Below are 14044 nucleotides of genomic sequence, written 5' to 3'. Positions count from 1 at the left end.
TTTGCAAATCTCTTTTACATACCTTTAAATTTTTCGCACAAAGATAACCTTGGAGTTTTCATGAGGTTCTAAATTCCTCCTGGGATCCTAAAGCCAGCAACGGCTAATTTTGTATTAGGGACTAGGGGTGGGTTCGGTACGGTTACCGTACCAAAACCCTTGTACCAATTACCGTACCAAACTTTCGGTTTGGTAAAATCTATTACCATTACCGTACCAAACTTTCGGTATACCGAAGTTCGGTATTGCCAAAAGTTTAGTTGGCATGGTATGACAATGGTAATTGCCATTTTGTTTTTTTAACCCAATTCAAGGGCAAAACTTTTTTTTTGGTACCTTTATCTCATACATTATAGATTAAATTCATTTATTATTCATCATTCACAATTCACACACATAATAATTCAAATGAAGTATCAAGATTCATCATGAAAATTAAGCTTACAATCCAAATAGAAGTTACGAACCAAAACAAATAGAAGTTAACAATCCAAATAGAAATTAAAGTTTCAAACCAAATGAAAATTGGAAGTAAACTTCAAAAAGGAGAATTCATTGATCAGTTATTCAAGCTTGAGATGTCGAATCTTATTGAGTTTGTGTCAAGCCTACATTACAAACAAAGAAAACATATTAATTAGTAGCAAGAAGAATTAAAGTTGAAAACCATTTAATAACAAATTTACTAAAAAAATTAAAGCATATCTTTCTTGTTTTCTCTTTTTCTATTTCCTTGTAAAATTGAAGCATATCTTCCATTGGTCATTGTAGAAGTTTACTTCACCTGCCCTAAGCCAACAACTAGTACACACTAGTGCCTCCATTATTTTAGGAGTCAAGGATACCCTAAAAGGGTTCACAACCCTCATCCCTAGACTAAATGCATTTTCACTAGCAATAGTAGAAGTGGGGGTTACAAAGATATTTTGGCTATTTGTGAAAGAATTAGGAACTCTTTTGTGTTTAATTTCCACAATTTTAAGAGATCAAAGTCACCAACAACAATGCTAATATAAGTAGGGTTTTATTTTCAAATTATTGGAATATTATAAATATGTGTTATATAATTATGTATTATATAAATTATATTGTATTTTCGGTTTGGTACGGTAATACCGTGGTAATGGTATCCATTACCATATCGTACCATGAAATTTCGGTACGGTACAATATCGTACCATTACCGATTGGTACAAAAAATTTGGCACAAAATCGGTATGGTACGGTTAGCAATTCGGTTGGCATGACAATTTGGCAAAAAAATCCACCCCTATTAGGGACACGGCCTTTTTTTTTTATGTTCATGTTTTTCCCCTAGGTTTAGAGAAAGCTGCAATCAATAGAATCTTCTCAATCCTTCCTCCCCGGGGAGGAAGAACATGAAATCATAAAGGGGCGTCGAACAAAAAAAGAAGTGTCATAGACTAAAAGCTACTTAGTGGAAACTTTGTATTTTGCTTTTGTTGTACTACCAAGTCACCACGTAACGATAGAATAAAATACAACAAAAAACATGCAAAATTTACAATCAAGACTCGAATTTTTAATAACGTTACAACAACCATAATTAACCCAAATTTGATGTAGTATTAACAACTTTAACTCATTACGTACAATGAATAAACCAAGGACATGAATCCTCTTACCTAAAATGCGTACTAGACAAACCAACTCTCATGAAACGCAGTGTTTGATGATACAGTGGATAAATAACACAACCATTTTAGTAATAGCCACACTTGCAGGCGTGCCTACACTTGCAACACGGTGGAGGCACAAAACATGGCGCCTTGGGAGTTTCCGACGACAACCAATGCACAACCGCTAGCAACAGCAACGACGTGGCTATGAGCCCCCAATTGATCTCAAATTTCGGGGTTTCAACATCGAAGGAGATCAAAGATGACAGAAGAAGAAGCACCGCGACCACTGCCAAGAAAACCAGAACCGGGTACGAGGAGGGGGCTTCTCTTCTGCAACAGTGATGATGTCCCATCAAAGATTTAATGGCCTTTGTCAATGGAAGTTGATGTTTGTACAGAGAAACAAAGTGGATGGAATTCGAAATTTGAAACCCAATTGACATATAAACAAGAACTTTTGTATATCTAATAATCTCAACCGCACAAGTATTTGGTGTTTTCTTTTGGACTCAGCATTTGGTTTGGTGGTTGCTTTATCAATCGTTTTCATACCAGCTGCCTAATCATACCATTTAGGAATATAACACCACTAAATAATCAAAATGAAAGGGGCCCAACTGAATAAGGGGGTGGGTTGAGTACATTTTAGGTGAAAATCCATCATGATCATATAGTAGAGATCGTAATCAGTGCAGTTCTCAGAAAAAACGCTTGTATGCAGAAGTGCTTTTTACGTTCGCAAACAAGCTCTAATACCACGAATCAAACCGAACAAAAATGTGGAAACATTTGACAATGCATCATTTACGCTTAAACTTATGCTTAAATTAGCAATAGAATTCAGACCCCAAAAAGGATTAGACGGCCGATTAACATGCATATGTTAGGCCCAAGTCACTATTATGAACAAACAGCTTTGTTCTTCGATGAGGATTTGCTACCAATTGTAGCTCAAAGAATGAGAAAGGTATGACTACAAAGTTTATGATCTCATACACATGTTATCCTATTTGTTACAACTTACATGTTACAAGAGTTCTGGACTTTTCCCTGGAAACAAGCTTCGGTTAGACTTTTCCCTGGTATTGGAAATTGAGTTCGTAATCATGTTTTAGAGTTGCCAAGGTGTTTCTGCAAGGACCTCTGCACAAACAAGAAGAAAATGTGGGACTGCTTAAATTCCCTTCAAGTCATACGTTGAGCCTTGACAAAGGAAAAATTGTTTACCCCCAAATATGGTATGAAGACGTTGAAGATCATCTGGCGAGCTAGTATCTATTAATGCGTACACACCTGGTCTTAGAGCTTCGTCTATTTCCCTGAAAATTAAACATAAAACTGTTCAGCTAGTTCTGCATGACACAAATGTATTTCGGTCACCCCAAGATTATCCACTCCAAAAGATAACGAGTTTGGAGATCGTAAATTGTAATATATCACCTGAACATACTTTTTTCTTTGGGTAAAAATTATCCTCCCGTTGTAAAAAAATGGAAGGTGATAGCATTGTTTCAAACTCAAGTTTCCGGAAAAGTTTTAAGAGGGAGGAAAATGGGAAGCAAGCGACTTATGAGCATAGCATCTACACCAACCTCACCCTTTTCACCTTTAACCCTGGGCCAGTGGGAATTGAAATGTAACATACTAATTTTGGATGTATTAATTCATAACAAATACAATTGATACATATGTGTATAATTAACTTATCGGTTATGCCTTTTGAGCTCATCAAGAATCTCGTGAAACATCACAACAACAAATATTTTAAGGTACCAGAAATTACCTTTTGATGCCTGTTTTACAGGGGCCATATCCTGAATAAATCCATATGTAATTGGATAAAAATTGGGCACAATGCGGACCAAAGACTTCCTTTTGATGTCTTATCTGCAAAATAGATATGACAAAATATGGTGAGAAAGATCCCATTTTGTTCCCCCCTTCGACGTAATGGAACATACCCAAAATACAAGATGATATATATAACTTTAGTGAGGCATGCATATGAAAAGTCACCTACCTCTTTGTGAATCCTTCGGAGACTACCAGCACATTTGACTCCCTCAGCCACTTCCCATGAAAAGAAACCTTTCTTGACGACTGCATCAGCGTCCACCGTCTCCAAACAATGAAGAAGTACACGAACAGAAGCTTCAAGTGTAGCAACGCACCATTCACATTCACTAGAAATTTTGAAACAACGATTGCAACTATATTCAGAGTCTACTTAATGCGGAAGGAAACTATAAAATGAAATTAACTTCAGAATGCCATCTCAACTCTCTTCAGTAATCAATTTGCAAAAAAAGCATATAAAAGATTAAAGCTATTCTTCTTCATATTCAGCCCTTTACTTTTATGCTTTCCAACTTGGCCCAAGGTTAATAGTCCAAGTAAGGTTTTTCATACGAAAGGAATACACTAACCTTTTGTGATGCTTCAGAACATTATGCAACAACCGGCAGCAGGCAGAAAACAGGTCAACCGAGTATTGCCTATCCATGCCAGAGTAATGAAAACTTGCTACTGGATTAGAAACTTGGTTATTTGGAATTGTTGAAGAATCATCAGGAACGGGAGCTTCCGAAAGTTTTAAAAGATGGAAGTCTTGAAAAAGTGCTGAAGGTATACATAAAGATTGTGCTACATGGCAGGGTCCATTTGGTACAGAGCATGTTTGCCAGAAATTCTAACCAGTACATCAACACACATAAGAATGACTGATCCTGGATCTGGATCATTATTAGTATCACCTTTCCTCTGGATCATTCTCTCATAAAAGATTACTGGACTTTGCAAGTGTAGAATAACATTGAAGGCGCTAGCAATGAAGCTCTGGATGTGTCTTTGAACGACCTTCAAACGTTTGCGTCCTGAAGGGAAAACAAATGATCAGAAAAGCAAGTCCCAACAACCTTTAGTCATATGCACTTGAAATCTATATAAAATACGTACTAATAGCGGACATGACCATTAAACATAACAGAGCGGTGACAAACAATGTGATTTCATAGAGCAGCATCAATTACCTGGAATCTACAAGGATAAATATTATGAAATATACGTAGCAAACTTTCATATTTTTTTCTCAAACATTATGACTAGTAGAAGACATGTAAAGGCAAAGATTTAGTTCATAATCCCTATGCTCCAACACTGGACCAGTATCTTCCAATATAGGTTCCAAAATGCTCAAATGTTTTTAAATTACATTCATGATATGCATGCAAAAGGAAGGAGGTTCAGTAACATTAGAAAATATATCCCAATATGTATTACAGCGTTTCCATTTAAAATGAAAGGTCCAGTAAAAACTTTACTGATAGTAAAACACCTGGAACTAAAGTATAAGTTAGAATTCAGTTGCAAATGCTACTTGAACAACAGTTACTATAGACACCTTAGACAATATAATAGAATCATATCATTCAAAATTATCAAAATATTCCATCCATAGATGTGTTGATTACCTGAAACAAACTCCAGTACCAAATCCAAGCAATCCAGGCCAGCAGCAACAAATGAAGAAACCTTTCCCCCATCTACACTTCCAGTATGTATGTCATAACTCATAGTGCACCCTTCCCACACACCGACTACTTCTCTCTCTATAGCTTGTAGAGCAGATAAAAGATGCAACTCTGATGGTTTCTTTATGAACACTATGAACGATGACCCTAACCTAGCTTTAAGTTCATCCAATAAGTATGGCCAGCCAGACAGAGAAGCTTCAGAAAATCCATAGGATAATGGATCATTTTGGTGCTCGACTCTGTCTCATGAGATACCAGGGTGGCTCTTTTTCCCTGTAAAGTTATGCATTTCCCCAATGCCTGTAACTGTAGCTGAACCATCTTGTCATACAAATTTCTGGATAACGGATTAGTCAGTGGAAAATGATTCGCCAATTCTTCCACGTACTTAAGAACACCATCTTAACACACAAAATAAAAAAAGTGTGGCACCTGATCCATGTCCACTGATTCCAACAAGAAGAGTTGTGTGACGCCATTAAAAATATACACGAAGCTTGGGGACAGGGGAGCACTATTCATATGCAAACTTAACTTCAAAATAGCTGATGATGCAACAAACAACTGCCTGAGCAAAAATGCTGCGTCCAGGTAATCACCTTTTAGCAGGCGTCTCAACAAAGGCTTATTTAAAAATTGCAATTCAAATGAATCAACATTAGTCAATGCACTGGCAGCCAAAACTGCACCTTTCAAATGCAACTTTCTTCTACGGACATTACCAGACCCCGAGTTATCATGGATGTCAGGTGATGCTGAGCAGGTCATTGCAGCTCCTGATTCATTATGCAGTCCGCCGAGTGCAATATCAGTCTCAACGCCAGTGCCATCTGTTAAAAACTCCTCTGCACCTGAATCTACATTGCAGTTTGTCTTTTGAATATTTTGAGCATCACATAAAGTTCTGGACTGTTGATTATCGTCAAAAAGAACATTTGTAAGAGAATACTAGAAAATTCTGCAAAAACATTTATACAAAGGTTGAGTTCGGTGATGGGTTCAAGCTTCCGACGTGATGAGTTTGCTTCATGATCACTATTTCTCGCATCTGAAAGGTTCACAACAAGTGCTAGGCCCCATAAAAACCCACTAAGGCAAGAAATTAAGGATGAAAACTTGTTCAAATTTAGAGCATCAACATCAATCCCAAGTTTTCCTTTATAAGGGCCCTCCTTCAAATTAAATAGTAAGCTTTGCATCTGTTCTGTCAAAATCTTAGCAATAATGGCTACACTTTTCCTGGCTTCAACACATTTGAAAGGATCCAAGCACGGTTCAGATTCACTTGAATTACTATGTTCATAGACAGGTTCAGCATTCAATTCGGCAGCTTTGGGGAGACAAACAGCATGATTAAGTTGGTATTTACTTGATGTCAGAAACACATAAAATGTGTGATCCATCAGTGACAACATCATTCCATTAAATGGGTGACGATTATCTTTTGAAAATGACTCTTGAGTCCCAAGAACCGCATAAACTGACTTGTAAAGCCATAACATAGGAAATGTATCCTCGAGGAACACTGAAGCATGTGAGGTTTAACTAGCTACTGTCTCCTCTTCACAAGCCAGAATTACATGTTTTAAGGCCTTATGACAAGACACAAACAATCTGAAGAGCTCGTGATAATGATGTGAGTTCAAAGCATTCTGACAATCTAATAAGCCGCCAACAAGAAGCCTGAAACACAGAACAGGTAATATTAACAAATATCTTCATTGAATGGCTACAAAGACTACACTTAATCAGAGCGCTTCAATTGTTAAGCACATAAATGTTTTTCATGAGATATGAATTCTGTAGGCTGCTGCGGAAAAGGTGCACATGAGACTATAGAAAGAAAGTTCACAAGTTGAAAGAGTATGGCAGTGATGAGCTGTTCTGCGCAAAACACTTTCTGAAACGATTTTACAAGAAGCAAGATTTTAGCCATTTTTCTCTTTTTACATGTATTCAAATGTATTATGTGCAAGAAAAACTGAACAACCAAATCATAGTATCTGTGTTAGGTTTTCGTAGAACTCAAATCAATTAAGTGGATAACTCTCTTATTGAGTACTCAAATTTGTGAAATAATTGTTCACCAGACGATTTTTTTTTTAAATATTTTATGTTTATTGAAAAATAAAAGCAACAAGAGCTATTATGGGGACCAGTGGTACTATATCACACCATAAAAACTAAGTTGAAGGGATAATGTTCATACCTTTCAAGGTTGAGAATAGAAGACACATAAAGTGAAATTGATTTTGAAGTCAAATGACCTTTTGGCATGTGGCACAAAAGATTAAGTAAACTCCGGCAAGCTGTAAATTTCATGATGTGATGGTAGGGCTTTTTGTTCCTTGCAACTTCCTGCAAGCAGCTTATCAGAAGAATGAGTGACCGAATTTGCTACTGAGGAACAGTCAAATATGTTGTGTTTGTCAGAGGAAACGACAGCTGATGAGTTCTCCAGGTCATTTAAAACTTTCGGCCAATTAGGTGATGTTTTGAAATCAATATTGCCAGATGCAGCGCCACTCATGAATTGTATTGTCGATTTCTCCAATGCATGGCAAAAACTCGATGCAAAATACCTGCAGACAAACTAATAAAAGAGATAGAATAAATAACTGGGTAGAAAATCTTTTTATAAAGGCTCATTGAATGGTGTATGTGTCTATAAGAGAGAATAAAGTGTAAGAAAGAGTCAACGAAGCACCACGTGATGTTTGATAGCAACTTACTCTTTTGCTCATACAGAATGGAGTCGATGAAGCATTGTGATGAGATTTGGTGCAAGGTTACTTTCTTCATCCTATTCCTGTCAGCATGAGTATTGTGCTCTCTAACCACCCCGAAGCTGCTTCTTACACAAGGAAGGGAAGTTTGGATTAAAAGAGAAATAAATGTCTTCAAATTCTTTTTAGTCACATGGGTATCAATATTGTGGCAAAGAATCCACCAAATTGCAGTTGGTAATGACTTCTTGTTCAAAGCAGAAAAATTGAAATCCCATTCATCACTTTCATAGGCAACCATTTTATTACAGCTTGTATCATCCGGAGTGAAGATTGGCTGTTGATATTCCGACACTAATGATAGGTGCTCCATCATAAAACCAGTAAGACCTGTAGCCTCTTCCCTCAAGGTAGAGATGTGCCTTTCCAGTTTTTTTATTCTTTTATGACACCTTGACAAGCCAGCATCATCAAGCAACCTGACTTGCACCAGATTTTTATTATTTTGCATCACATACTCAGAAGACTTTATATGCCTATTCAAATCAACAAGCCTTCTAACAGCCATAGCATGCATTACATAAGTCAGAGACCAAGAATCTGTCGCACAGTTTTTACAATAGATATTTGAAATGGATTGAATAACAACAAGAAGAGAAGCTGAAGGTTGCTTGATCCAAGAAAAATACCCCCCATTGGTCCAGTCAGTCATCTACATCCAATCACTACCAGAGTATGATGCGAATGAATCTCCCATTGCTGCTGACATCTCTCTTGATAAATCTGAAGGCATAAGGATCATTGCCGACCTATATAAGCTTTGGCAGGACATATACAATCGAAAGAAGAACACAAAAACCCAATGAGTGGACAATCCAAATATCAGCAAATTATTTTTATTTTCAGCTGTCTCGTTGTCAAGACCTTTTCCAGCAACAGAAAAAAGGAACTAGTTTAAAGCATCTGGCTGTAGTCCAACCAGACTACCCATGCAAGGACAAAGTACTGTTATAAGGTCCTTTTAGAAACTCCAAGGAGGTTACAGTTTCCAGTTGTGGCAAACAGTGAGTCTAGCACTAGTGCATATATTTCAGACAACACTCTCCCCAAAAGCTCAGCTTCCAGATTAAAACCCTGCACGCTACTTTGCACATCCTGTCTGCCAACTTCTGTTTCATCAGATTTTGAACAACTAATTTTCATCCACTCTAGACATTCTGATACATCCATTGTTAACCGACCAATACACCCACTTGCTTGTCCTTCTGGTATGGACTTAACAGCTTGTTGGATTGCAATCTTAAACTCTTGTGAGCATAATAACATTTCCACTGATTTTGCATGAGCTTCACCGTGTAAAGAAATCACAAATCTAGTATAGTTCCGTTCACCATCACCATTATGTGAACTTAGAAGCCTTATTGCTTTACACAATGCAAAAATAGTATTATTCACCTGCAGTACAATAGTAAACGATGGGATTAAACCACAGAAAAACCTGAAGAGAACAAAACAGACTATCAGTTCTAGAAGTGATCTGTGACAATTCACCACCACCCCCTAAAACTCATGAGTGAAACTGGTAACATAGTTGATTTTGGAAACAGTAACACATATATAATCAGGTATATGTATATGCACGCAGAAGTTAAAAAGAAGTCAAATGCTTGATCAACGAGCATTTTACTGACCTGGCGAAGTTGACTATAGAGAACAACAAATTGGCATCCAATATCAGTTATCTTGAAAGATAAGGAGCACTGATCCGGAGCATCCATCAGAGAAAGCCCAACAGCTAAGTGAGAAAGCATCAGAAGCCACATGCTTACCAAATCCTTCTCTATAACCTCATATTCAATTTCCAATAGGTACCCCACAGCAGAAAGCACCTCATTGGTTATTAAAGTTAAAGTTTCCACTCGTGTCCCGTTAACAATATCATGTTTCGATGACTGAATTAAATTGGAGGACAATGATATAATCATATTATAAACCTTCTTCAAGAAATTAAGGCAAGCTCCCTCAGATGTGTCCTCTGTTCTCACATAAACTTTTCATGCATAAAGCCACAAAGTAAATTACTAACAGATTTAAGCGTGCAATGGACATCCAACAATACAGGTCCCAATTGCAGCTTCCATAATCTGTACAAAAAAATCAAGAAGTGAGTTTCGTGTTTCTGCATTGAAACTAGTTGAGCAGTCATTATTCCCCATCATTTTGGTACTTTCAGTCAGCACTGAAGCTCTTTTTAGCTTTTTAACTTGATCGATGAGCAAGAGAAATAGTTCTCCTATGCTTTCCACTGCCAAAGCATTCTTTCCAGTTTACAAATAGATGTCTGTGATAACTCTTGAGCGTTGTTTTGGAGTCCTGTGACTTCCCAGAATTGGATGTGGCATATTTTTCACTACTGCACAAGCTCAAAAATCCATCAATGTGGATTGGGTGATATAGCCCATGAGATAGGACTTCTTCAACTAGCTTCAGTAAGCTCCTTGTCCAACCAGGATTACTTTCATCAATCTGAAGATGCAAGAGACCCAAGAGATGCAACAGAGGCTCAAGGAGTTTATCTATAAAATCACGAAACCCGTTCTTCCAAGCTGGGTGAGCCCTCAAAAACTTGGCAAATGGCTCAAGCACCAAGCACAAAAATCGGAAAACAAAGTCACCTCCATTGCCACAAACAAGATTTTCAACGTAAAATTTGTGGAGTAAATCAAGCACTGCACCTACAGTTGAAACCCACAGATCTAAATTTTCATCTGACATGCCTCCATGGGATGCAAATACCAAAGATATGCAATCAAGCACAGTATTGTACAATTGCAACTCTTCACTACTGAAAGACAAAGTCGGGCGTGAAGATGTTTTGTTCAATAAGGACAGTGCATTTCTAGCTATCAAATCAATAGAGCGTACAAGGTTCCGTGAGAAATTTAGAGAAACATTCAATTTCAAAGACTCCTCCAAGCAGAATTTGAAAATTTCCCAGCACCTAATATCCAAATTTGTGTCATTAACTTCGGCTTGATGCTTCACTCCAACACTCTGAATTTTCTTTCCTGAAGAAATCAACAATGATTGGATCCAATCATTGACAAAAATTATTAAACGTGACATATTCACTGCTTGATTATCCTGGTCACTCTTGCCGCCTTCTTCTTTTACGCTCGATATCACTAAACCATAAGCTAGTTCCACCTTCCTGCATTTTCATTCCTCGGTTATCAGAATTGAATATTCTTTCAGATTAGAAAGTATATTCATAGGAATTAAATCTTAAGCCTCCTTTTGATCAATTAATGAGGAAACGAAGACAACATGAAACTTGAATCGTGGTTTTTACACTCAATTGTTCCTCTAATTCAACCAATTTGGCTCGAATGAGGTTATAAGTTCCTTGGTTCCCTCTTTCTAAAACAAAGCTTCACCGACTTTACATTTCATTAATCTTGGTGCCTACTCGTAAAATAAATAAACAAAAACGCTTAAATATCGAAATATTTAGCCAAGAACCAACACTTGATCACAAACTTTTAAATTGAATTTTCCATTCTGTCAGCTGAGAAACTTGTAGGAACATAAATTAAATCACATCCATCAAGCTCAATGTAATCAAATTTCCGCACTTCCGAAACCATCAATCGAGTGAATTCAAACTTTCTCGCAATCCAAACACATTAAAGCAAATAAATCAATAAAAAGGTATAAAATATACTCACTTCTGAAGATCAATTTCTTTGTTCTGGATTGACAAAACCAACTCCAGGTTCCGCCATGGACCAGCTTCTTCGAGATCGTGACTGGGTTCTCTCAGCTCGTGTTTTTCAGCTCCTTTAACTTCCATCATGTCTTGCGGTTCAGTCTCTTTCTCTGAGAGATTAATACGCTGCGTTTTGGAAGGTCTTGGGAGCGCTCCAAGACTCCTCTGCTTTCTCTTTTTGTTCTTTGATCGTTGCGCTTTAGGGGTGGCTTCGGAGCCGGCCATTGTTGAACTCTTCTGTCAGTCACTGCGGTTTTTTGGGGTTTAACGGATATACAAGTTCACCTTTTAGGGTTTAACGTATGCAGTCAGGGCGGGCTGCAGGGTTGAAGAAAAGATAAAACGGCACCGTCCGGTTTTAGAGCTTTTGATACTTTCTCATTTTATTTGTTCACGAGGACTATTTTAGCGCCCGTAAGGGTGCGTTTGTTGTACCTACCTCGGACTGGACTAACTTTGTGCTGCTCAACCACACTGTGCTATTGTATGACTTCTATTTCTCCATTGAAGAGGGCAGAGGAAGGTCTCCGGACAACCCACCTAGCATTTTGACGACTACCCACTTTCTATCTCTGCAATTACAGAGCTCTGAAAACCCTAGAGGGAAACTGAAGCTTATGGATTGATGTGAATTTGGGCGGGTTTGATGGGGATTCGGTGGAAAATTAGAAGATGATTTTTGGGGGAAATCGGGGAAATCAGGGTTTTGGGGTTTGAATTTGTGGCGAGATTTACATACTGACTGGGATTTTGAAGAGAAGGAAGGAAACAAAGCTCAGTCAAGGAAGCGAAGAAGGAGGCGCTTAGTGAGGTCCTTAGCAATCCCATGGTTCAACAGGGGACTAATTTGACAACGTAACGAAGCTCCGAGTCAAAGCGAGTGAAGGCTAGTCTCATTTAACTTAGTCCCCAAACATAACAAACATGGGATAATAGTCCTAGCTAGTCCACTCCCACTTAAGAAGGTGAAACAAACACACCCAAATGTCTTGCTAGTCTTGCATTAGTTGTTTTTTATTGTAATTGCAAAGATATATTTTTAATGTATTGTGCAAGGAGAGGCTTTTTCTTTGTCATGCATGTTCTAAAAATTTGTCATGGTTTTTTGTTTTCACTTTTGTGTAAAGTAATGAATTATATGTTATTCATAAAATTGTCAGACAACATGGGATTTTGGATGCAAGTTTCTACTTAAAGCCCATGAACATAGTATGTATATACCATATGTAAATGAAAAACATAGTAGATAAAAACATTAAGTATGGGTAGTAATAGACAAAACAACTTAAATGTCAAAATATAAAGTTCGCATAACAAAATTTACATTATTCAAGCATAATCTCACTTTGAGATGACATGCCCAAAAAGTCCCATGTTTTTCTTGGTTGGACCAGCCTAGCCGGCGATTTCCATCTTCTTGAATTAGGAGGGCAAGAACAAGTGTAGGAAAGGCCCAAAGCCAATCCCAGAGTATAGTAAAGCTTCATAGGGTCTTAGCTCGAAGATGTAGAACAAAAATTCGTTCACCCAAATAAAAAAGATTTTGATTATAGTTTTCCTTGCGATGGTCCGAGACGAGGTGGGACTTGTTATCCTAGAGAATCACTACAATAGGAAATAACGGATCTATTCACTTAAGTTGAAGTAGCTGCTTTTATGGATATCAACCTAGGGAAGGTTGAAAGTTGAAGGAAGATAAAGGGAATGATTTCCCCAACCATTAAGGGAAAGGCTCGACAAAGAGAGAGGGAAGGAAAACGATTTCGAAGACAAAGATACGATACACATAAAGTCTACAAGTTCACTATTTCTTTTTGAAAAGAAAGTTTACATATTGACATCAACGCTGCATTTTCCACCCATTTGTTTATGAATGATGCTCCAAATTTTTATTGTCAATCTACAAACGATAGTAAGAAAATTAAAAATCAATAAAAAATAGTTAATTGTTTAGTGAGAAATGTATACCGAAAGGTTATTGTTATTAAATTTGTTATCTATTAGGAATCACTATGATTAGCTGGACTGAAGCAAGACTTCTCTGTATACTACATTCCATGAAAATACACCTTGTTAGCCAACTATGGAGCCACTTTTTACTAATACAAGTAGTTGACTTTGAGATCCCCTCAATAAAACCACATATAATTGTCCAAGACTAAAGATATGATATGGAAGGTAAATACCTAAATGTGGTATTGTTTTGATTTCGAGATTTGTTTATAGTGATAAAGAAACTTAGTTTCATTGCTTTCTTGTGAGTTCAAATAGAAGTCCAGCAAATTGTCTAGTCATGATTGGAGCACCTTTCTTCAAAGTTAACTTGTGCGGAGGCAAACCCCTAAGTGAGATTGAATTCAAGATTTATGGCTA

The 14044-nt window shown here is 37.3% G+C and overlaps 1 protein-coding gene across 4 annotated transcripts; it reads right to left on the bottom strand.

Annotated features, from left to right (window-relative positions):
- Nucleotides 1–1567: 1567 nt before the first annotated feature.
- Nucleotides 1568–12324, bottom strand: LOC114827622 (uncharacterized). Of its 4 annotated transcripts, none has more exons than XR_003776715.2 (11): nucleotides 11631–12324; nucleotides 9594–11113; nucleotides 7909–9357; nucleotides 7386–7769; nucleotides 5114–6859; nucleotides 4070–4516; nucleotides 3664–3826; nucleotides 3427–3530; nucleotides 2871–2962; nucleotides 2668–2786; nucleotides 1568–1973 (listed from the first exon to the last, which is right to left on the bottom strand). XR_003776715.2 is itself a non-coding variant. In XM_070806649.1 (10 exons), exons 6-10 carry the CDS (start codon nucleotides 4144–4146, stop codon nucleotides 2755–2757), a joined length of 468 nt encoding a protein of 155 aa, XP_070662750.1. In that variant the 5' UTR covers nucleotides 4147–4516; nucleotides 5114–6859; nucleotides 7386–7769; nucleotides 7909–9357; nucleotides 9594–11113; nucleotides 11631–12324; the 3' UTR covers nucleotides 2447–2754. The 4 variants fall into 2 exon arrangements, 1 of the variants encoding a protein (XP_070662750.1); XR_003776714.2 differs by lacking the exon at nucleotides 1568–1973 and having other exon boundaries at nucleotides 2447–2786.
- Between the last annotated feature and the right edge of the window lie 1720 nt (nucleotides 12325–14044).

The sequence above is a fragment of the Malus domestica genome, chromosome 10, assembly GCF_042453785.1.
Source record: "Malus domestica chromosome 10, GDT2T_hap1".
Classification (NCBI taxonomy): Eukaryota; Viridiplantae; Streptophyta; class Magnoliopsida; order Rosales; family Rosaceae; genus Malus; species Malus domestica.
This window is presented reverse-complemented; position numbering and strand designations above follow the sequence as displayed.